The sequence below is a fragment of the Oncorhynchus mykiss genome, chromosome 18, assembly GCF_057628025.1.
Source record: "Oncorhynchus mykiss isolate SJ-2025 chromosome 18, ASM5762802v1, whole genome shotgun sequence".
Taxonomy (NCBI): Eukaryota; Metazoa; Chordata; class Actinopteri; order Salmoniformes; family Salmonidae; genus Oncorhynchus; species Oncorhynchus mykiss.
Window position 1 is genome coordinate 21085546 of NC_143039.1, and position 24838 is coordinate 21110383.

At 44.2% G+C, this 24838-nt stretch overlaps 1 protein-coding gene across 1 annotated transcript in view; it reads left to right on the top strand.

Moving 5' to 3' along the window:
• The window catches only part of LOC110497006 (uncharacterized), a 49856-nt gene that overhangs the window by 8993 nt on the left and 16025 nt on the right, over positions 1-24838 (top strand). The window contains exons 8-14 of the mRNA XM_036951884.2: positions 1360-1418; positions 1547-1567; positions 5040-5296; positions 5604-5665; positions 22042-22243; positions 22494-24157; positions 24434-24653. Coding sequence (XP_036807779.2) covers positions 1360-1418; positions 1547-1567; positions 5040-5296; positions 5604-5665; positions 22042-22243; positions 22494-24157; positions 24434-24653 — 2485 coding nt within the window. The remainder of the gene's footprint in view (positions 1-1359; positions 1419-1546; positions 1568-5039; positions 5297-5603; positions 5666-22041; positions 22244-22493; positions 24158-24433; positions 24654-24838) is intronic.

The window sequence follows — 24838 nt, forward strand, 5'->3', positions numbered from 1 at the left end:
TCCTTTTTGACACCCGCTTTTGTTTTTGTTTTCACATACAGGATGTACACTGAGTGTACAGAACATTAGGAACACCTTCCTAATATTGAGTTGCACCTCCGTTTGCCCTCAGAACAGCCTCAATTCGTCAGGGCATGGACTCTACAAGGTGTCGAAAGCGTTCCACAGGGATGCTGGCCCATGTTGACTCCAATACTTTCCTGTTGTGTCAAGTTGGCTGTATGTCCTTTGGGTGGTGGACCATTCTAGATTCACTGTTGCGTTGCAGTTTTTGAAACACGGTGTGCCTGGCACCTGCTATCATACCCAGTTCAAAGGCACTCAAATAATTTGTCTTGCCCATTCAGCTTCTGAATGGCACAAATACCCACTCCATGTCTCAATTGTCTCCGGGCTTAAAAATCCTTCTTTAACCTGTCAGCTCCCCTTCATCTACACTGTCTGAAGTGGATTTAACAGGTGACATCAATAAGGGATCCATCTGTCATGGAAAGCAGGTGTTCCTAATGTTTTGGACAGTGTATTTTACATGATTAACTCTTGCGTGTACAGAGTAGAAACAGAAAGTTCGGAAGAGGTTGAAAGATATCTATATATATTCTTCTGTATCTATTTACAGTAAACAGCTTTCGAATGTTGTACTGGTTGTCCGGGCTTGCCAGCTACATACTGTATTCACTGAAGAACAGGAAGAAAGCTGCCTGGAAAAATCAGAGGTCCACCAGTCAGTGTGACAGCTCTGGAAACATGTCCTCTGCTGGGAACCCACAGTGGCGGACGGTGTATTCCCATCGCTGGATGTTGCCACCTCACATTTTGTCCTTTTCTCCGGCAGAGCCAGAGTTTGTCAGAGCAGAGGCCATTAGTTATAGACGTGTCCCAAATGGCCGCCTATTTCCCAATATAGTGCAGTGCTTTTGACCAGGGCCTGATCAGAGCCCCATGGGGCTCGGGTCAAAAGTAGTGCACTAAATAGGGAATAGGGTGCCATTTGAGATGCAGACATACAGAGAGGATGAATAAGTAAACAACAGGACAGAGCCTTACTGCTCCTGGCCAAGAGGGGAAAGAAGGGAGGTGGCACAGATCCTAGAGGACAGCTTTAGCACACAGACAGCCACTACACAGACTTGGAAAGGGGACTGACTTGATTTTTGTCTATACTGCAGTAACTGATCATACTATGTGGTCCTGGACTGAGAATGATATTGCTAACTGGTGGCGTAAAGGATTCACAGTACTGGTGTAGACGCAGGCATGTCTGGCGAACAGGGTGGATCTTTTTCATTCTCCTGAGAAAAACTCCAACTTGACGTGGTAATTAACTAAGTGTGTTTTCTTTTCATCGTTCTCATCTAGATTGAAGATGCGTTTGAAAGGTTACCAGGATTCAAGAAGGTCTTTGTAGTTGAATTCAGGTAAGCGTCATTAACAGCTATAAATCCATTGATCCACTACCTGTAAAGCATCATATTTAATTGAACAGGCAATATGCTATTTCAATATCAAGTTCTAATATTTCTTTGTCTTTTCCAAATGTGTCCAGGCCTCAGAAGGACCTCCAAAGGTAAGCATGTTTTCTTTCTTCTGACCCAAATAACTGTCTCACAAGGTTTACATCCAATTGGCTACAGATGTTCATGTGAATATTCAAAAATCTGCATAAAAACCACATGCTTGTTGCGGATAAAACGGTGTGCGTGATGATGTAGTGCACATGGAAATAACTTTTGCAGTTAAATTCCCATGTACTGAATAATACATCCAAGTTAAATAGGTTTCCCTCACAACTCTAATTATGTTTTTTTTCACCACAAATGTTGCATCATATAGTGAATGTGCCCACTATGACTTTGGCACGTGCACTCTAGCCAACAGATAGCATATACAGCAGGCTACTTTAACGATGAGATTGTTATGGAAAATCATTTTGATTTGTCAAACGGCAGCCAGCCAAGCATCGATCATCATGTCACCAGAATAAGACCCTCAATATTTATCAATGTATTCCCATAGAGGCGTTTCCACCGCCATATCTCGCATAATGAACTCCCACCTTGTCTAGCGGATTTGTTTTGTCGACAGATTTACCGACAGATTTGCTGTTCCCATCAGGCCTGTCGTGACATTTTTTATCCAACATGTACTTTACTTTACATAAAAAGGATGGCTGGAAACCTGGTTACTGTTAATGATTTCACATGTCAGGATTTATGGCTCCTAAATCCATGACAACGACCACTGACACACACATTACAGTTGATGACGTCCTGGAGAGTGCTGTAATAACGGGCTAGATACCTGTGTGAAAGTGCACTGGAGCGTGATAAATCCATCTCATTGCAATGCTATCACTCCCAGTTCAACCATTATGACTGCACAGTTGAGCTAACCCAAATCCCACTGAGTCTATCTCACATGTATATCTACTAATGGGATATGCATGTGCATCTGTGTCTGGCTGAGCCAAAGAACCAAGCCTTTGCCGTACCTACTGCATGGTTAGATGTTTTCTGCTTACTTGCCACAGTCTTCAGATCAGTTGTTCCACACTATGTTTACCAGCATTACAAGCATACTTCCAATGCCTGTCAATCATTATAGCTCAGTGCATCGGCACCATTGCAGACACGAAAAGCACAAAAAACGAAGCTAAAACGTGTGATTCCTTTTGGCTACATGTCACATTGGACTTCTATGTGTTTTCTGTTAGTTGGCGTTTAGCCCCTCACTGGTTTCCCCTACAAACTGGCATCGTGGAAAACTAAACGTTGCGAGCACAGTGAGGCCTTTAAACCACCTTCGGCTCTTCACAGTTTGTTCTGCAGGTCATATAAAGCCCTGTTAGCATGCAACCTTTAAACAAAGCTGCCAGGGAATTAGAGCTGAAGGAGAATTGGGCTGTCTGGGGGGGGGAAAGGGAAGGTGGTCATAAACTGACCAGGTTCTCCCACACTAGGGGGAAATATTATGCCTCAGAACTCAGTATCTAGATTAGGATATAGCTTCTCCAAGCTAGGACCACTTTAAAGTTCCAATGCAGCCGTTTTTATCTCAATATCAAATCATTTCTGGGTAACAATTAAGTATCTTACTGTGATTGATTTCAGTTAAAATAGTCAAAAAGAAACAGAAATATCTTCTTAGCAATGAACACTTTCTCAAGCGAGAATTTGCCTCGGACTGTCTGGGAGTGGTCTGAGTGAGGAGGGGAAAACTGAAAACTAGCTGGTATTGGCAGAGAGGTTTGAAACTCTCTTTCTAATTGTTGTATTAAATAACTGACCGCATGGTGATGTAACCATGGAAAGGCATAAGCTCCATACCATTTTTAAACAGCTCTTGTACTTAAAGGGCATAATTATCATAATTTTCACAATTTCACAGTAAAATTCCAACCTCATTGTGTGGAAATATCTATAAAACACAGGAAAATCACGTTTTTGACTGCACTGTGCCTAAACTAGGACCTCTTTAAGTTAGGACCTCTGTAATAATTAAGCTAGGACCTCTTTAAGCTAGGACCTCTTTAAGCTAGGACCTCTTTAAGCTAGGACCTCTTTAAGCTAAGACCGGTTTAACCAACCCTGGTGGGTAAATTCACACAATCACTAATTATGTTTTCACAGCACTTTCCCTAATTTTTATGACTTGTTTTAAGTATTTTTTCAGCTCTTATAACGTTTTATTACAACATGATGTCTTATTATGTGGCATCTATTCAACAGACTGGGAATCACTTGTGATCCCTATGAGAGCATTATGACTGCATTATAACTCATTATACCTGTGGGCTCTATGTAAAGTGTAACAATAATTTCTACTTGAGACATTTGAGCCATGCAACCTTATCCAAGATGAGGGCACCCCTCTCTGTTCCTCAATGTGTATCTCTGTTCCTCAATGTGTATCTCTGTTCCTCAATGTGTCTCTCTGTTCCTTATTGTGTCTCTCTGTTCCATATTGTGTCTCTCTGTTCCTCAATGTGTCTCTCTGTTCCTCAATGTGTTTCTCTGTTCCTTATTGTGTCTCTCTGTTCCTTATTGTGTCTCTCTGTTCCTTATTGTGTCTCTCTGTTCTTCAATGTGTCTCTCTGTTCCTCAATGTGTCTCTCTCTGTTCCTCAATGTGTCTCTCTGTTCCTTATTGTGTCTCTCTGTTCCTTATTGTCTCTCTCTGTTCTTCAATGTGTCTCTCTCTGTTCCTCAATGTGTCTCTCTGTTCCTTATTGTGTCTCTCTGTTCCTTATTGTGTCTCTCTGTTCCTCAATGTCTTTCTCTGTTCCTTATTGTGTCTCTCTGTTCCTTATTGTGTCTCTCTGTTCTTCAATGTGTCTCTCTGTTCCTCAATGTGTCTCTCTCTGTTCCTCAATGTGTCTCTCTATGTTCCTCAATGTGTCTCTCTCTGTTCCTCAATGTGTCTCTCTATGTTCCTCAATGTGTTTCTCTGTTCCTTATTGTGTCTCTCTGTTCCTTATTGTGTCTCTGTTCCTCAATGTGTTTCTCTGTTCCTTATTGTGTCTCTCTGTTCCTTATTGTGTCTCTCTGTTCCATATTGTGTCTCTCTGTTCTTCAATGTGTCTCTCTGTTCCTCAATGTGTCTCTCTCTGTTCCTCAATGTGTCTCTCTGTTCCTCAATGTGTCTCTCTATGTTCCTCACTGTGTCTCTCTGTTCCTCAATGTGTCTCTCTGTTCCTCAATGTCTCTCTCTCTGTTCCTCAGTGTGTCTCTCTGTTCCTCAATGTGTCTCTCTGTTCCTCAATATGTTTCTCTGATCCTCAATGTGTCTCTCTCTGTTCCTCAACGTGTCTCTCTCTCTCTCTCTCTCTCTGTTCCTCAATATGTCTCTGTTCCTCAATGTGTCTCTCTGTTCCTCAATGTGTCTCTCTGTTCCTCAATGTCGCTCTCTGTTCCTCAATTGTCTCTCTCTGTTCCTCAATGTGTCTCACTGTTCCTCAATGTGTCTCTCTGTTCCTCAATGTGTCTCTCTGTTCCTCAATGTGTGTCTTCTCTCTCTATCAAATGAATATTGCTCCTCTAGGGGTATGTTGTCCGTGGTAGTCCACTACGCAGTGACTCTGGAAGTGGACGGGGCAGGCATCAGTAACGAGACCATGGACTACATCAACCTCCAGTCCAACGTGGTGGAGAAGTCTTACCGTGACGCCGTTGAACGCCCCACTGTGGTCTACACCATAACAGACTTCCGAAACTACATCACTGAAGCCCTGCACAAGGAGAACTTCATGAGCAACACAACTCTGGATGTAGACCCCGACTCACTGCAGCAAGAGCAAGGTAGGTCTACAGACCGGCTAAACTGTACAACAGGTGGTCATGAACTCTGGTCCTAGAGAGCTACATTATGAGAAGGCTTATGTTCCAGCCCAGAACTTACACACCTAACCAGACTAATAATAGTAGTGAAGATTAGTTGATCTAGTACAATTAAGTGTGTTAGTGCTGAAACAAAAGCTTGCTCAGAGAGCAGTCCTCCAGGAACAGGGTTGGCGACCACTGCTAAATAAGGGTTTAGTCCTGGGATTTGTGTGAAAAGGTAAAAGGGTTCTCCAGTTGATTTGTGTACGACTGTTTTATTTTCCAGTTGATAACTTGTTTCTGGGAGGGAGACCCACCACCAAACCAGAAGAGTCCAATGACATGATGGTGAGTGAGTGTCAGTTCACTGCTCCACATTGTTCTGAGGAACATTGTGTATTGCATCCTTTTAACAATATAGTCAACTGAATATGTAGTTGATGACATTGCTAGTTCAATGTGTGTTGTTGTGTAGGCTACACTAAAATGAATGCAATGAATGTCATTTGTTGCTAAAGTTGCTTTGGAAAATGGATTTCATACCCAGCTGTCTCAGTTCAGTAAAAGTCTGTAAAAATAGTCAAGTCCATTTTCAACAAAACTATTCTCAAGACGCAAGTCAGCATGCCATATTAAGCAAACAGTTGTGTTCAATCACTAAGAAATATAGAAAGAAATCTGGTTTGAGTGGAAATATGACATGAATTTATTACGCCGAATGATTCGCTTTTCTCATAGACGGCACTGTAATTACAAAGACACATTTGACTGGGAACAAACTTAATAATCTCAGAATTTACTCCCGCAATTTTTTCCTATTTTTTCTCATCCCTTTATTAAGCTGATTTACAATCTTGTTTTGGCTGAATGGCGTTGTCCAATTTGTCTTGACTACCATGTGTTCTCTCTCATTCTCTCAGGTAATGGCAAGCTTCCTAGGGTCTAACACAGGCACAAGGCAGTTACTGGTAGTTAAAGATAAGCACATCTGAAGTCCATTCGTTATTAAATGGGTCCACTTTGACCAAACAGAACTTTATTGTTGTCCTTAGGGCATAACACAACTTTTTGTTTATCCTGTGGTGAAAGACAATGACGCTCTGCTCATTTGTGTGAACACAACCTGGTTTGACGGTCTCTCTGAGTCACATGGCTGTTTGCAGGAAGCCCATTTTCATTGTGGAAGATGAAGTGTGTGTGTGTGTGTGTGTGTGTTTCTCTGTCCCTTGAGCAGGACATACTAATACAGAACATATGTTGAGGTTAAAAGGCCTGTGTTGTTGCATTCATTCATATAGGGCATCTGTTGCTAGCGATGTATATGTGAATTTCACTCAGATTTAGTTTATCATGAGGTATTTTGTGTTTCTGAATATTTACTTTGTGAAGCACACATATCAAGGGCTACATCTGTATCTGTTACAACTCAACCTTGTGAGAGAGAAACACTCTGCTACAACTCAACCTTGTGAGGGAGAAACACTCAGCTACAACTCAACCTTGTGAGAGAGAAACACTCTGCTACAACTCAACCCTGTGAGAGGGAAACACTCTGCTACAACTCAACCTTGTGAGAGAGAAACACTCTGTTACAACTCAACCTTGTGAGAGAGAAACACTCAGCTACAACTCAACCTTGTGAGAGAGAAACACTCTGCTACAACTCAACCTTGTGAGAGAGAAACACTGATACAACTCAACCTTGTGAGGGGGAAACACTCTGCTACAACTCAACCTTGTGAGAGAGAAACACTCTGCTACAACTCAACCTTGTGAGGGGGAAACACTCTGCTACAACTCAACCTTGTGAGAGAGAAACACTCAGCTACAACTCAACCTTGTGAGAGAGAATCACTGCTACAACTCAACCTTGTGAGAGAGAAACACTGCTACAACTCAACCTTGTGAGAGAGAAACACTCTGCTACAACTCAACCTTGTGAGAGAGAAACACTCTGCTATAACTCAACCTTGTGAGGGGGAAACACTGCTACAACTCAACCTTGTGAGAGGGAAACACTCTGCTACAACTCAACCCTGTGAGAGGGATACACTCTGCTACAACTCAACCTTGTGAGAGAGAAACACTCTGTTACAACTCAACCTTGTGAGAGAGAAACACTCAGCTACAACTCAACCTTGTGAGGGAGAAACACTCAGCTACAACTCAACCTTGTGAGAGAGAAACACTCTGCTACAACTCAACCCTGTGAGAGGGAAACACTCTGCTACAACTCAACCTTGTGAGAGAGAAACACTCTGTTACAACTCAACCTTGTGAGAGAGAAACACTCAGCTACAACTCAACCTTGTGAGAGAGAAACACTCAGCTACAACTCAACCTTGTGAGAGAGAAACACTCTGCTACAACTCAACCCTGTGAGAGAGAAACACTCTGCTACAACTCAACCTTGTGAGAGAGAAACACTCTGCTACAACTCAACCTTGTGAGAGAGAAACACTGCTACAACTCAACCTTGTGAGAGAGAAACACTCAGCTACAACTCAACCTTGTGAGAGAGAAACACTCTGCTACAACTCAACCTTGTGAGGGGGAAACACTCTGCTACAACTCAACCTTGTGAGAGAGAAACACTCTGCTACAACTCAACCTTGTGAGGGGGAAACACTCTGCTACAACTCAACCTTGTGAGAGAGAAACACTCAGCTACAACTCAACCTTGTGAGAGAAAAACACTCTGCTACAACTCAACCTTGTGAGAGAGAAACACTCTGCTACAACTCAACCTTGTGAGAGAGAAACACTGCTACAACTCAACCTTGTGAGAGAGAAACACTGCTACAACTCAACCTTGTGAGAGAGAAACACTCTGCTACAACTCAACCTTGTGAGAGAGAAACACTCTGCTACAACTCAACCTTGTGAGAGAGAAACACTCTGTTACAACTCAACCTTGTGAGGGGGAAACACTCTGCTACAACTCAACCTTGTGAGAGAGAAACACTCTGCTACAACTCAACCCTGTGAGGGGGAAACACTGCTACAACTCAACCTTGTGAGGGGGAAACACTCTGTTACAACTCAACCTTGTGAGAGGGAAACACTCTGCTACAACTCAACCTTGTGAGAGAGAAACACTCTGCTACAACTCAACCTTGTGAGAGAGAAACACTCTGTTACAACTCAACCTTGTGAGAGAGAAACACTGCTACAACTCAACCTTGTGAGAGAGAAACACTGCTACAACTCAACCTTGTGAGAGAGAAACACTGCTACAACTCAACCTTGTGAGAGGGAAACACTCTGCTACAACTCAACCTTGTGAGAGAGAAACACTCTGCTACAACTCAACCTTGTGAGGGGGAAACACTGCTACAACTCAACCTTGTGAGGGGGAAACACTCTGCTACAACTCAACCTTGTGAGGGGGAAACACTCTGCTACAACTCAACCTTGTGAGAGAGAAACACTCTGCTACAACTCAACCTTGTGAGAGAGAAACACTCTGCTACAACTCAACCTTGTGAGAGAGAAACACTCTGTTACAACTCAACCTTGTGAGAGAGAAACACTCTGCTACAACTCAACCTTGTGAGAGAGAAACACTCTGCTACAACTCAACCTTGTGAGAGAGAAACACTCTGCTACAACTCAACCTTGTGAGAGAGAAACATTCTGCTACAACTCAACCTTGTGAGAGAGAAACACTCTGTTACAACTCAACCTTGTGAGAGAGAAACACTCTGCTACAACTCAACCTTGTGAGAGAGAAACATTCTGCTACAACTCAACCTTGTGAGAGAGAAACACTCTGCTACAACTCAACCCTGTGAGAGAGAAACACTGCTACAACTCAACCTTGTGAGAGGGAAACACTCTGCTACAACTCAACCTTGTGAGAGAGAAACACTCTGCTACAACTCAACCTTGTGAGAGAGAAACACTCTGCTACAACTCAACCTTGTGAGAGAGAAACACTGCTACAACTCAACCTTGTGAGGGGGAAACACTCTGCTACAACTCAACCTTGTGAGGGGGAAACACTCTGTTACAACTCAACCTTGTGAGAGAGAAACACTCTGTTACAACTCAACCTTGTGAGAGAGAAACACTGCTACAACTCAACCTTGTGAGAGAGAAACACTCTGCTACAACTCAACCTTGTGAGAGAGAAACACTCTGCTACAACTCAACCTTGTGAGGGGGAAACACTCTGCTACAACTCAACCTTGTGAGAGAGAAACACTCTGCTACAACTCAACCTTGTGAGAGAGAAACACTGCTACAACTCAACCTTGTGAGAGAGAAACACTCTGTTACAACTCAACCTTGTGAGAGAGAAACACTCTGTTACAACTCAACCTTGTGAGAGAGAAACACTCTGTTACAACTCAACCTTGTGAGAGAGAAACACTCTGTTACAACTCAACCTTGTGAGAGAGAAACACTCTGTTACAACTCAACCTTGTGAGAGAGAAACACTCTGTTACAACTCAACCTTGTGAGGGGGAAACACTCTGCTACAACTCAACCTTGTGAGGGGGAAACACTCTGTTACAACTCAACCTTGTGAGAGAGAAACACTCTGTTACAACTCAACCTTGTGAGAGAGAAACACTGCTACAACTCAACCTTGTGAGAGAGAAACACTCTGCTACAACTCAACCTTGTGAGAGAGAAACACTCTGCTACAACTCAACCTTGTGAGGGGGAAACACTCTGCTACAACTCAACCTTGTGAGAGAGAAACACTCTGTTACAACTCAACCTTGTGAGAGAGAAACACTCTGTTACAACTCAACCTTGTGAGAGAGAAACACTCTGTTACAACTCAACCTTGTGAGAGAGAAACACTCTGTTACAACTCAACCTTGTGAGAGAGAAACACTCTGTTACAACTCAACCTTGTGAGAGGGAAACACTCTGCTACAACTCAACCTTGTGAGAGAGGAACACTCTGCTACAACTCAACCTTGTGAGAGAGAAACACTCTGCTACAACTCAACCTTGTGAGAGAGAAACACTCTGCTACAACTCAATCTTGTGAGAGAGAAACACTCTGCTACAACTCAACCTTGTGAGAGAGAAACACTGCTACAACTCAACCTTGTGAGAGAGAAACACTCTGCTACAACTCAACCTTGTGAGGGGGAAACACTCTTCTACAACTCAACCTTGTGAGGGGGAAACACTCTGCTACAACTCAACCTTGTGAGAGAGAAACACTGCTACAACTCAACCTTGTGAGAGGGAAACACTCTGCTACAACTCAACCTTGTGAGAGAGAAACACTGCTACAACTCAACCTTGTGAGAGGGAAACACTCTGCTACAACTCAACCTTGTGAGAGAGAAACACTCTGCTACAACTCAACCTTGTGAGAGAGAAACACTCTGCTACAACTCAACCTTGTGAGAGAGAAACACTGCTACAACTCAACCTTGTGAGGGGGAAACACTCTGCTACAACTCAACCTTGTGAGGGGGAAACACTCTGTTACAACTCAACCTTGTGAGAGAGAAACACTCTGTTACAACTCAACCTTGTGAGAGAGAAACACTGCTACAACTCAACCTTGTGAGAGAGAAACACTCTGCTACAACTCAACCTTGTGAGAGAGAAACACTCTGCTACAACTCAACCTTGTGAGGGGGAAACACTCTGCTACAACTCAACCTTGTGAGAGAGAAACACTCTGCTACAACTCAACCTTGTGAGAGAGAAACACTGCTACAACTCAACCTTGTGAGAGAGAAACACTCTGTTACAACTCAACCTTGTGAGAGAGAAACACTCTGTTACAACTCAACCTTGTGAGAGAGAAACACTCTGTTACAACTCAACCTTGTGAGAGAGAAACACTCTGTTACAACTCAACCTTGTGAGAGAGAAACACTCTGTTACAACTCAACCTTGTGAGGGGGAAACACTCTGCTACAACTCAACCTTGTGAGGGGGAAACACTCTGTTACAACTCAACCTTGTGAGAGAGAAACACTCTGTTACAACTCAACCTTGTGAGAGAGAAACACTGCTACAACTCAACCTTGTGAGAGAGAAACACTGCTACAACTCAACCTTGTGAGAGAGAAACACTCTGCTACAACTCAACCTTGTGAGAGAGAAACACTCTGCTACAACTCAACCTTGTGAGAGAGAAACACTCTGTTACAACTCAACCTTGTGAGAGAGAAACACTGCTACAACTCAACCTTGTGAGAGAGAAACACTCTGCTACAACTCAACCTTGTGAGAGAGAAACACTCTGCTACAACTCAACCTTGTGAGGGGGAAACACTCTGCTACAACTCAACCTTGTGAGAGAGAAACACTCTGCTACAACTCAACCTTGTGAGAGAGAAACACTGCTACAACTCAACCTTGTGAGAGAGAAACACTCTGTTACAACTCAACCTTGTGAGAGAGAAACACTCTGTTACAACTCAACCTTGTGAGAGAGAAACACTCTGTTACAACTCAACCTTGTGAGAGAGAAACACTCTGTTACAACTCAACCTTGTGAGAGAGAAACACTCTGTTACAACTCAACCTTGTGAGAGAGAAACACTCTGTTACAACTCAACCTTGTGAGGGGGAAACACTCTGCTACAACTCAACCTTGTGAGGGGGAAACACTCTGTTACAACTCAACCTTGTGAGAGAGAAACACTCTGTTACAACTCAACCTTGTGAGAGAGAAACACTGCTACAACTCAACCTTGTGAGAGAGAAACACTCTGCTACAACTCAACCTTGTGAGAGAGAAACACTCTGCTACAACTCAACCTTGTGAGGGGGAAACACTCTGCTACAACTCAACCTTGTGAGAGAGAAACACTCTGTTACAACTCAACCTTGTGAGAGAGAAACACTCTGTTACAACTCAACCTTGTGAGAGAGAAACACTCTGTTACAACTCAACCTTGTGAGAGAGAAACACTCTGTTACAACTCAACCTTGTGAGAGAGAAACACTCTGTTACAACTCAACCTTGTGAGAGGGAAACACTCTGCTACAACTCAACCTTGTGAGAGAGAAACACTCTGCTACAACTCAACCTTGTGAGAGAGAAACACTCTGTTACAACTCAACCTTGTGAGAGAGAAACACTGCTACAACTCAACCTTGTGAGAGAGAAACACTCTGCTACAACTCAACCTTGTGAGAGAGAAACACTCTGCTACAACTCAACCTTGTGAGAGAGAAACACTCTGTTACAACTCAACCTTGTGAGAGAGAAACACTGCTACAACTCAACCTTGTGAGAGAGAAACACTCTGCTACAACTCAACCTTGTGAGAGAGAAACACTCTGCTACAACTCAACCTTGTGAGGGGGAAACACTCTGCTACAACTCAACCTTGTGAGAGAGAAACACTCTGCTACAACTCAACCTTGTGAGAGAGAAACACTGCTACAACTCAACCTTGTGAGAGAGAAACACTCTGTTACAACTCAACCTTGTGAGAGAGAAACACTCTGTTACAACTCAACCTTGTGAGAGAGAAACACTCTGTTACAACTCAACCTTGTGAGAGAGAAACACTCTGTTACAACTCAACCTTGTGAGAGAGAAACACTCTGTTACAACTCAACCTTGTGAGAGAGAAACACTCTGTTACAACTCAACCTTGTGAGGGGGAAACACTCTGATACAACTCAACCTTGTGAGGGGGAAACACTCTGTTACAACTCAACCTTGTGAGAGAGAAACACTCTGTTACAACTCAACCTTGTGAGAGAGAAACACTGCTACAACTCAACCTTGTGAGAGAGAAACACTCTGCTACAACTCAACCTTGTGAGAGAGAAACACTCTGCTACAACTCAACCTTGTGAGGGGGAAACACTCTGCTACAACTCAACCTTGTGAGAGAGAAACACTCTGTTACAACTCAACCTTGTGAGAGAGAAACACTCTGTTACAACTCAACCTTGTGAGAGAGAAACACTCTGTTACAACTCAACCTTGTGAGAGAGAAACACTCTGTTACAACTCAACCTTGTGAGAGAGAAACACTCTGTTACAACTCAACCTTGTGAGAGGGAAACACTCTGCTACAACTCAACCTTGTGAGAGAGAAACACTCTGCTACAACTCAACCTTGTGAGAGAGAAACACTCTGCTACAACTCAACCTTGTGAGAGAGAAACACTCTGCTACAACTCAACCTTGTGAGAGAGAAACACTCTGCTACAACTCAACCTTGTGAGAGAGAAACACTGCTACAACTCAACCTTGTGAGAGAGAAACACTCTGCTACAACTCAACCTTGTGAGGGGGAAACACTCTTCTACAACTCAACCTTGTGAGGGGGAAACACTCTGCTACAACTCAACCTTGTGAGAGAGAAACACTGCTACAACTCAACCTTGTGAGAGGGAAACACTCTGCTACAACTCAACCTTGTGAGAGAGAAACACTGCTACAACTCAACCTTGTGAGAGGGAAACACTCTGCTACAACTCAACCTTGTGAGAGAGAAACACTCTGCTACAACTCAACCTTGTGAGAGAGAAACACTCTGCTACAACTCAACCTTGTGAGAGAGAAACACTGCTACAACTCAACCTTGTGAGGGGGAAACACTCTGCTACAACTCAACCTTGTGAGGGGGAAACACTCTGTTACAACTCAACCTTGTGAGAGAGAAACACTCTGTTACAACTCAACCTTGTGAGAGAGAAACACTGCTACAACTCAACCTTGTGAGAGAGAAACACTCTGCTACAACTCAACCTTGTGAGAGAGAAACACTCTGCTACAACTCAACCTTGTGAGGGGGAAACACTCTGCTACAACTCAACCTTGTGAGAGAGAAACACTCTGCTACAACTCAACCTTGTGAGAGAGAAACACTGCTACAACTCAACCTTGTGAGAGAGAAACACTCTGTTACAACTCAACCTTGTGAGAGAGAAACACTCTGTTACAACTCATCCTTGTGAGAGAGAAACACTCTGTTACAACTCAACCTTGTGAGAGAGAAACACTCTGTTACAACTGAACCTTGTGAGAGAGAAACACTCTGTTACAACTCAACCTTGTGAGAGAGAAACACTCTGTTACAACTCAACCTTGTGAGGGGGAAACACTCTGCTACAACTCAACCTTGTGAGGGGGAAACACTCTGTTACAACTCAACCTTGTGAGAGAGAAACACTCTGTTACAACTCAACCTTGTGAGAGAGAAACACTGCTACAACTCAACCTTGTGAGAGAGAAACACTCTGCTACAACTCAACCTTGTGAGAGAGAAACACTCTGCTACAACTCAACCTTGTGAGGGGGAAACACTCTGCTACAACTCAACCTTGTGAGAGAGAAACACTCTGTTACAACTCAACCTTGTGAGAGAGAAACACTCTGTTACAACTCAACCTTGTGAGAGAGAAACACTCTGTTACAACTCAACCTTGTGAGAGAGAAACACTCTGCTACAACTCAACCTTGTGAGAGAGAAACACTCTGCTACAACTCAACCTTGTGAGAGAGAAACACTCTGCTACAACTCAACCTTGTGAGAGAGAAACACTCTGCTACAACTCAACCTTGTGAGGAGGAAACACTCTTCTACAACTCAACCTTGTGAGGGGGAAACACTCTGCTACAACTCAACCTTGTGAGAGAGAAACACTGCTACAACTCAACCTTGTGAGAGGGAAACACTCTGCTACAACTCAACCTTGTGAGAGAGAAACACTCTGCTACAACTCAACCTTGTGAGAGAGAAACACTCTGCTACAACTCAACCTTGTGAGAGAGAAACACTGCTACAACTCAACCTTGTGAGAGAGAAACACTCTGCTACAACTCAACCTTGTGAGGGGGAAACACTCTTCTACAACTCAACCTTGTGAGGGGGAAACACTCTGCTACAACTCAACCTTGTTAGAGAGAAACACTGCTACAACTCAACCTTGTGAGAGAGAAACACTCTGCTACAACTCAACCTTGTGAGAGAGAAACACTCTGCTACAACTCAACCTTGTGAGAGAGAAACACTCTGCTACAACTCAACCTTGTGAGAGAGAAACACTGCTACAACTCAACCTTGTGAGAGAGAAACACTCTGCTACAACTCAACCTTGTGAGGGGGAAACACTCTTCTACAACTCAACCTTGTGAGGGGGAAACACTCTGCTACAACTCAACCTTGTTAGAGAGAAACACTGCTACAACTCAACCTTGTGAGAGGGAAACACTCTGCTACAACTCAACCTTGTGAGAGAGAAACACTCTGCTACAACTCAACCTTGTGAGAGAGAAACACTATGTTACAACTCAACCTTGTGAGAGAGAAACACTGCTACAACTCAACCTTGTGAGAGAGAAACACTCTGCTACAACTCAACCTTGTGAGAGAGAAACACTCTGCTACAACTCAACCTTGTGAGGGGGAAACACTCTGCTACAACTCAACCTTGTGAGAGAGAAACACTCTGCTACAACTCAACCTTGTGAGAGAGAAACACTGCTACAACTCAACCTTGTGAGAGAGAAACACTCTGTTACAACTCAACCTTGTGAGAGAGAAACACTCTGTTACAACTCAACCTTGTGAGAGAGAAACACTCTGTTACAACTCAACCTTGTGAGAGAGAAACACTCTGTTACAACTGAACCTTGTGAGAGAGAAACACTCTGTTACAACTCAACCTTGTGAGAGAGAAACACTCTGTTACAACTCAACCTTGTGAGGGGGAAACACTCTGCTACAACTCAACCTTGTGAGGGGGAAACACTCTGTTACAACTCAACCTTGTGAGAGAGAAACACTCTGTTACAACTCAACCTTGTGAGAGAGAAACACTGCTACAACTCAACCTTGTGAGAGAGAAACACTTTGCTACAACTCAACCTTGTGAGAGAGAAACACTCTGCTACAACTCAACCTTGTGAGGGGGAAACACTCTGCTACAACTCAACCTTGTGAGAGAGAAACACTCTGTTACAACTCAACCTTGTGAGAGAGAAACACTCTGTTACAACTCAACCTTGTGAGAGAGAAACACTCTGTTACAACTCAACCTTGTGAGAGAGAAACACTCTGCTACAACTCAACCTTGTGAGAGAGAAACACTCTGCTACAACTCAACCTTGTGAGAGAGAAACACTCTGCTACAACTCAACCTTGTGAGAGAGAAACACTCTGCTACAACTCAACCTTGTGAGGAGGAAACACTCTTCTACAACTCAACCTTGTGAGGGGGAAACACTCTGCTACAACTCAACCTTGTGAGAGAGAAACACTGCTACAACTCAACCTTGTGAGAGGGAAACACTCTGCTACAACTCAACCTTGTGAGAGAGAAACACTCTGCTACAACTCAACCTTGTGAGAGAGAAACACTCTGCTACAACTCAACCTTGTGAGAGAGAAACACTCTGCTACAACTCAACCTTGTGAGAGAGAAACACTCTGCTACAACTCAACCTTGTGAGAGAGAAACACTGCTACAACTCAACCTTGTGAGAGAGAAACACTCTGCTACAACTCAACCTTGTGAGGGGGAAACACTCTTCTACAACTCAACCTTGTGAGGGGGAAACACTCTGCTACAACTCAACCTTGTGAGAGAGAAACACTGCTACAACTCAACCTTGTGAGAGGGAAACACTCTGCTACAACTCAACCTTGTGAGAGAGAAACACTCTGCTACAACTCAACCTTGTGAGAGAGAAACACTCTGTTACAACTCAACCTTGTGAGGGGGAAACACTGCTACAACTCAACCTTGTGAGGGGGAAACACTGCTACAACTCAACCTTGTGAGGGGGAAACACTCTGCTGCAACTCAACCTTGTGAGAGAGAAACACTCTGCTACAACTCAACCTTGTGAGGGGGAAACACTCTGCTACAACTCAACCTTGTGAGGGGGAAACACTCTGCTACAACTCAACCTTGTGAGAGAGAAACACTCTGCTACAACTCAACCTTGTGAGAGAGAAACACTCTGCTACAACTCAACCTTGTGAGGGGGAAACACTCTGCTACAACTCAACCTTGTGAGAGAGAAACACTCTGTTACAACTCAACCTTGTGAGAGAGAAACACTCTGTTACAACTCAACCTTGTGAGAGAGAAACACTCTAATAAAACTCAACCTTGTGAGAGAGAAGCACTCTGTTACAACTCAACCTTGTGAGAGAGAAACACTCTGTTACAACTCAACCTTGTGAGAGAGAAACACTCTGTTACAACTCAACCTTGTGAGAGGGAAACACTCTGCTACAACTCAACCTTGTGAGAGAGAAACACTCTGCTACAACTCAACCTTGTTAGAGAGAAACACTGCTACAACTCAACCTTGTGAGAGGGAAACACTCTGCTACAACTCAACCTTGTGAGAGAGAAACACTCTGCTACAACTCAACCTTGTGAGAGAGAAACACTATGTTACAACTCAACCTTGTGAGAGAGAAACACTGCTACAACTCAACCTTGTGAGAGAGAAACACTCTGCTACAACTCAACCTTGTGAGAGAGAAACACTCTGCTACAACTCAACCTTGTGAGGGGGAAACACTCTGCTACAACTCAACCTTGTGAGAGAGAAACACTCTGCTACAACTCAACCTTGTGAGAGAGAAACACTGCTACAACTCAACCTTGTGAGAGAGAAACACTCTGTTACAACTCAACCTTGTGAGAGAGAAACACTCTGTTACAACTCAACCTTGTGAGAGAGAAACACTCTGTTACAACTCAACCTTGTGAGAGAGAAACACTCTGTTACAACTGAACCTTGTGAGAGAGAAACACTCTGTTACAACTCAACCTTGTGAGAGAGAAACACTCTGTTACAACTCAACCTTGTGAGGGGGAAACACTCTGCTACAACTCAACCTTGTGAGGGGGAAACACTCTGTTACAACTCAACCTTGTGAGAGAGAAACACTCTGTTACAACTCAACCTTGTGAGAGAGAAACACTGCTACAACTCAACCTTGTGAGAGAGAAACACTCTGCTACAACTCAACCTTGTGAGAGAGAAACACTCTGCTACAACTCAACCTTGTGAGGGGGAAACACTCTGCTACAACTCAACCTTGTGAGAGAGAAACACTCTGTTACAACTCAACCTTGTGAGAGAGAAACACTCTGTTACAACTCAACCTTGTGAGAGAGAAACACTCTGTTACAACTCAACCTTGTGAGAGAGAAACACTCTGCTACAACTCAACCTTGTGAGAGAGAAACACTCTGCTACAACTCAACCTTGTGAGAGAGAAACACTCTGCTACAACTCAACCTTGTGAGAGAGAAACACTCTGCTACAACTCAACCTTGTGAGGAGGAAACACTCTTCTACAACTCAACCTTGTGAGGGGGAAACACTCTGCTACAACTCAACCTTGTGAGAGAGAAACACTGCTACAACTCAACCTTGTGAGAGGGAAACACTCTGCTACAACTCAACCTTGTGAGAGAGAAACACTCTGCTACAACTCAACCTTGTGAGAGAGAAACACTCTGCTACAACTCAACCTTGTGAGAGAGAAACACTCTGCTACAACTCAACCTTGTGAGAGAGAAACACTCTGCTACAACTCAACCTTGTGAGAGAGAAACACTGCTACAACTCAACCTTGTGAGAGAGAAACACTCTGCTACAACTCAACCTTGTGAGGGGGAAACACTCTTCTACAACTCAACCTTGTGAGGGGGAAACACTCTGCTACAACTCAACCTTGTGAGAGAGAAACACTGCTACAACTCAACCTTGTGAGAGGGAAACACTCTGCTACAACTCAACCTTGTGAGAGAGAAACACTCTGCTACAACTCAACCTTGTGAGAGAGAAACACTCTGTTACAACTCAACCTTGTGAGGGGGAAACACTGCTACAACTCAACCTTGTGAGGGGGAAACACTGCTACAACTCAACCTTGTGAGGGGGAAACACTCTGCTGCAACTCAACCTTGTGAGAGAGAAACACTCTGCTACAACTCAACCTTGTGAGGGGGAAACACTCTGCTACAACTCAACCTTGTGAGGGGGAAACACTCTGCTACAACTCAACCTTGTGAGAGAGAAACACTCTGCTACAACTCAACCTTGTGAGAGAGAAACACTCTGCTACAACTCAACCTTGTGAGGGGGAAACACTCTGCTACAACTCAACCTTGTGAGAGAGAAACACTCTGTTACAACTCAACCTTGTGAGAGAGAAACACTCTGTTACAACTCAACCTTGTGAGAGAGAAACACTCTAATAAAACTCAACCTTGTGAGAGAGAAGCACTCTGTTACAACTCAACCTTGTGAGAGAGAAACACTCTGTTACAACTCAACCTTGTGAGAGAGAAACACTCTGTTACAACTCAACCTTGTGAGAGGGAAACACTCTGCTACAACTCAACCTTGTGAGAGAGAAACACTCTGCTACAACTCAACCTTGTGAGAGAGAAACACTCTGCTACAACTCAACCTTGTGAGAGAGAAACACTCTGCTACAACTCAACCTTGTGAGAGAGAAACACTCTGCTACAAGTCAACCTTGTGAGAGAGAAACACTGCTACAACTCAACCTTGTGAGAGAGAAACACTCTGCTACAACTCAACCTTGTGAGGGGGAAACACTCTTCTACAACTCAACCTTGTGAGGGGGAAACACTCTGCTACAACTCAACCTTGTGAGAGAGAAACACTGCTACAACTCAACCTTGTGAGAGGGAAACACTCTGCTACAACTCAACCTTGTGAGAGAGAAACACTCTGCTACAACTCAACCTTGTGAGAGAGAAACACTCTGTTACAACTCAACCTTGTGAGGGGGAAACACTGCTACAACTCAACCTTGTGAGGGGGAAACACTGCTACAACTCAACCTTGTGAGGGGGAAACACTCTGCTACAACTCAACCTTGTGAGAGAGAAACACTCTGCTACAACTCAACCTTGTGAGGGGGAAACACTCTGCTACAACTCAACCTTGTGAGGGGGAAACACTCTGCTACAACTCAACCTTGTGAGAGAGAAACACTCTGCTACAACTCAACCTTGTGAGAGGGAAACACTCTGCTACAACTCAACCTTGTGAGAGAGAAACACTCTGTTACAACTCAACCTTGTGAGAGGGAAACACTCTGTTACAACTCAACCTTGTGAGAGGGAAACACTCTGCTACAACTCAACCTTGTGAGAGGGAAACACTCTGTTACAACTCAACCTTGTGAGAGGGAAACACTCTGCTACAACTCAACCTTGTGAGAGAGAAACACTGCTACAACTCAAACTTGTGAGGGGGAAACACTGCTACAACTCAACCTTGTGAGAGAGAAACACTCTGCTACAACTCAACCTTGTGAGAGAGAAACACTCAGCTACAACTCAACCTTGTGAGAGAGAAACACTGCTACAACTCAACCTTGTGAGGGGGAAACACTCTGTTACAACTCAACCTTGTGAGAGAGAAACACTCTGCTACAACTCAACCTTGTGAGAGAGAAACACTGCTACAACTCAACCTTGTGAGAGAGAAACATTCTGCTACAACTCAACCTTGTGAGGGGGAAACACTCTGCTACAACTCAACCTTGTGAGAGAGAAACACTCTGCTACAACTCAACCTTGTGAGAGAGAAACACTCTGTTACAACTCAACCTTGTGAGAGAGAAACACTGCTACAACTCAACCTTGTGAGAGAGAAACACTGCTACAACTCAACCTTGTGAGAGAGAAACACTCTGCTACAACTCAACCTTGTGAGAGAGAAACACTGCTACAACTCAACCTTGTGAGAGAGAAACACTCTGTTACAACTCAACCTTGTGAGAGAGAAACACTCTGTTACAACTCAACCTTGTGAGAGAGAAACACTGCTACAACTCAACCTTGTGAGAGAGAAACACTGCTACAACTCAACCTTGTGAGAGAGAAACACTGCTACAACTCAACCTTGTGAGAGAGACACTCTGCTACAACTCAACCTTGTGAGAGAGAAACACTGCTACAACTCAACCTTGTGAGAGAGAAACACTCTGCTACAACTCAACCTTGTGAGAGAGAAACACTGCTACAACTCAACCTTGTGAGAGAGAAACACTGCTACAACTCAACCTTGTGAGAGAGAAACACTGCTACAACTCAACCTTGTGAGAGAGACACTCTGCTACAACTCAACCTTGTGAGAGAGAAAAACACAACTAATCTGCAGCTGCAGCTAGGGAGGCACAGAGGGCCGGCTTTTGTGTCCAAATGTATCTACTGCGTGCCAGTGCAATTTCTTTCCACTGAAGTTAGTCCGAAGGATGAATTTCCACTGTAATTCATTGAAGATGTTGAGGATTGTTTTTTTCCCTCCACTTTGACTTCTATAAGGACCGTTGAATGTATACGTGATCATATCTGTCATCCTATGCATGTGCTTTTTGATCTGTGCATGGGGAAATGTAGGTATTTTTGCATTTATGTATGCATGGGTGGTGTAGGTTTATGTAAGTCTATGTAGTTGTAAGTCTATGTACTGTAGTTGCGTGTGTCCATCCTTGGGGCATGACCAGCCCAGGTGTATCATCCGGGCAATTCCCGTATAGATTTAGGATTATCTTTCCTCTAGCCAGCCTAATCTAGGTATATTGTTGGCATTTTCTATGTCTGCCAGCCTCCCCTTTGGGCTAAAGGTAGACAACAATACACACGGACGTTCATTTAAGTGTGAGTTACTAGACATACATTTCTCTAACGTTAGTAGAATGTAAGAATAATGTCAGTGCACTTTTATCGACCTTTGTCTTTTCTTCCTGGTGTGTCAGGACAATGTTCTGGCTGCTGAGAAACCACCAGATGCTCCTGGCCAAGACTTGGATGTCAGCGACATCTTCCTGAAGAAGGATGATTTCCTGTTTCCTGTGGACCCTTTGAAAGGCTCCGGGAGCGTTGTGGCCAGTGAAAATGATGTGTTCGTTCTGGATGAAACCACCTTGCCACCCAGCACCACTGCTGTCCCTGCAGAGAGTGAGCAGTCCTGTTTCTACTTCCTAAATCACGAGACCACATTCACATCACCTTGTATACTGTCAACCACACAGTAACACAAAACACAAAAAAACACATTCAAATCTGATTTAATAGAGTTTTGAAACCATTTATCCATTGTTAATATCGTGGATTGTCCTCTATTCTGTTTTCACTCTGTTTCCCTTCACTGAAGAGAAGGGAGATTCCGTGTTCCAGTAACAAAGCATGTGTTTTCCTGTTTTTCTAGATAATGGAAATATTGAAGAAGAGGGATTTCTTCTCAGCAACACTCAGCAAGACTCTGATACTCCCGGTGGGGATGGTGTGGTCGGTGCTGGAGGCTCCTCTACCTCCTCCCCTTCACAACCACAGACCACAGAGGCCCCGGTCCCGGCACTTCCCAGAGTAAACCCAGATTTGGATGTTGGCTCTGGCTCCGGCTTCTCTGGGGATGACCAAGGGGCTGACGTCCTCCCATGGTTTCCCGTGACAACTGAGGAGACAGACTACATAGAGGAGGAGGAGGATTCTGTGGTGTGGGAGGTGCATTTACCAGATCCAGAAGTGGAACCGAAGGAGGGAGAGAAGAAGGAGGAGGAGAAGGGGGAAGAGATCACCGAATCTGTCCTGACTGAATCTCCAGAGGATATGGGTCCTTTTGAGTCCCATCCAGAATCTGCCCCAGTTGAAGAAGAGCCACAACATCCTTTCTTGGACAGACTGCCTGTGACCCAAGACATTAGTACCCGACCTGACTACACGACCACCGCTGAAGCCCCTGTGTTCTGGACCGCAGAGACCCTGACCGTGGAGCTCTCCATACAGACGCTGGAGGCCTCTGGGATTTATGACGATTATTACCCAAGCGAACCATTCACCATCATAGCACCAGTCACTGATTATCCCTATCCTCAGTTTTACACCACTGAGGCCCTGGTGTTGGAAGGGCCAGCAACTGAGACCCATGGTTCTGTTGAGGAGCTGTCGGAGCCAACCAGTCCAATAGAGGTTGAACTCCCCACAGTCACAGAGTCACCTACCTTCATAGACATGGAGCTGTTCACAGTCAAGGAGTCCATCTTCGATATGATCACCTCCGAACCACCAGAGATCGAAGCCTTCACCGACAGACCTTTACCCTTGGTGCCCGATCCTGAGGATGAAGATGGAGAGGTGGAGATCTTGGAGGAACAGGGGGCGGAGGTCGCAGGGCCCTTGGCCACAGTACTCCCAGCCCTTGACATCTCAGAGGAGGACCTAGCTGAAGATCAAATCTTTGTTGTGGCTGCAGGTACAGCAGCCCCGGAAGTCATAGAGTCTCATAGCATCTTATCCCCCGAGAAGGAATCTCCCTTCTCTCGTATATCTGACTCTGTACCAGAAGAGGAGGAAGCCACACACCATCCAGCCACCACAGAAATAGCACCATATGGTGACATTGAAATCTCTGAGACACCTGAAATTGCCCCAACAATCCTACCTCCATTCTTCCAGCCCACATTCAGACCCACAGAAAACCTGCTTGAGGCAGCAGAAGAGTCAGATGTTAGCATTGAAGAAGGAGATGTTAGCATGGCGCTAGCACCCCCTTCCCCAGCTCACGACACATACGAACTAGAAGTCGGCACTTCAATCCAAGCGGTTGGAGACCCCGCACCAGACTCCCCCATGTCGGAAATTGACCTCACCTTCAACGTGTATGACGGAACGGGTCACATGGACGGGGACAGCAGCGGGTACTCCAGCATCGCCCATGGATCAGACGTGGGCAGCATCGCCATGGCGAAGAGCCCTGGCAAGGATCTGATGGTGTTCTTCAGCCTGAGGGTGACCAACATGATGTTCTCTGAGGATCTCTTCAACAAGAGTTCCACAGAGTACAAAGCGCTGGAGCAGAGGTTCCTCGAACTGGTAAAGGATATATGGGATTATCGGCAATAACATTGGGGTATGGGGGCCATAAATTAATGTTCAGTATGCGTAGATGGCCTTCTCAAGTTCATTTTACCGTTTTCATTGCTGTGAATATTGTAATATGTTGCATATAATGGATTCTGTAGTATAACTTTCTAATGAACTGTTTCCATTGTTATTGGATTTGTCACAAGTCATACAGGACCCGTGGGATACAGTATATCTTGGTGTTTTGGGAAGCATAAAGTAACAATGTCTCTTTCTCGTCTGTAGCTCGTCCCTTACTTGCAGTCCAACCTCAGCAACTTCCAGAACCTGGAGATCCTGAATTTCCGTAACGGCAGCATCGTGGTGAACAGCAGGATGAAGTTCGGGAAGCCCGTCTCTCGGGGGGTCACCAACACTGTCTACCTTATCCTAGAGGACTTCGCTAACTCAGCCTTCCAAACCATGAACCTCTCCATAGACAAATACTCACTGGATGTGGAATCAGGTAAACCTCAGCTACAAACAAGTGATACTTGAGTCTTGAGTGATGTTATTCTGCAGTGAGAGTAGGAAATGCATGAAATCATGTCAACAAGGACTCATTGTTGTGAAGCATTTCCTGACAGCAATGTCCGTTTGGTGGATGATCTTCTGTAGCTGAGGTTTCATTATTGGATCGTGAAAGATGTG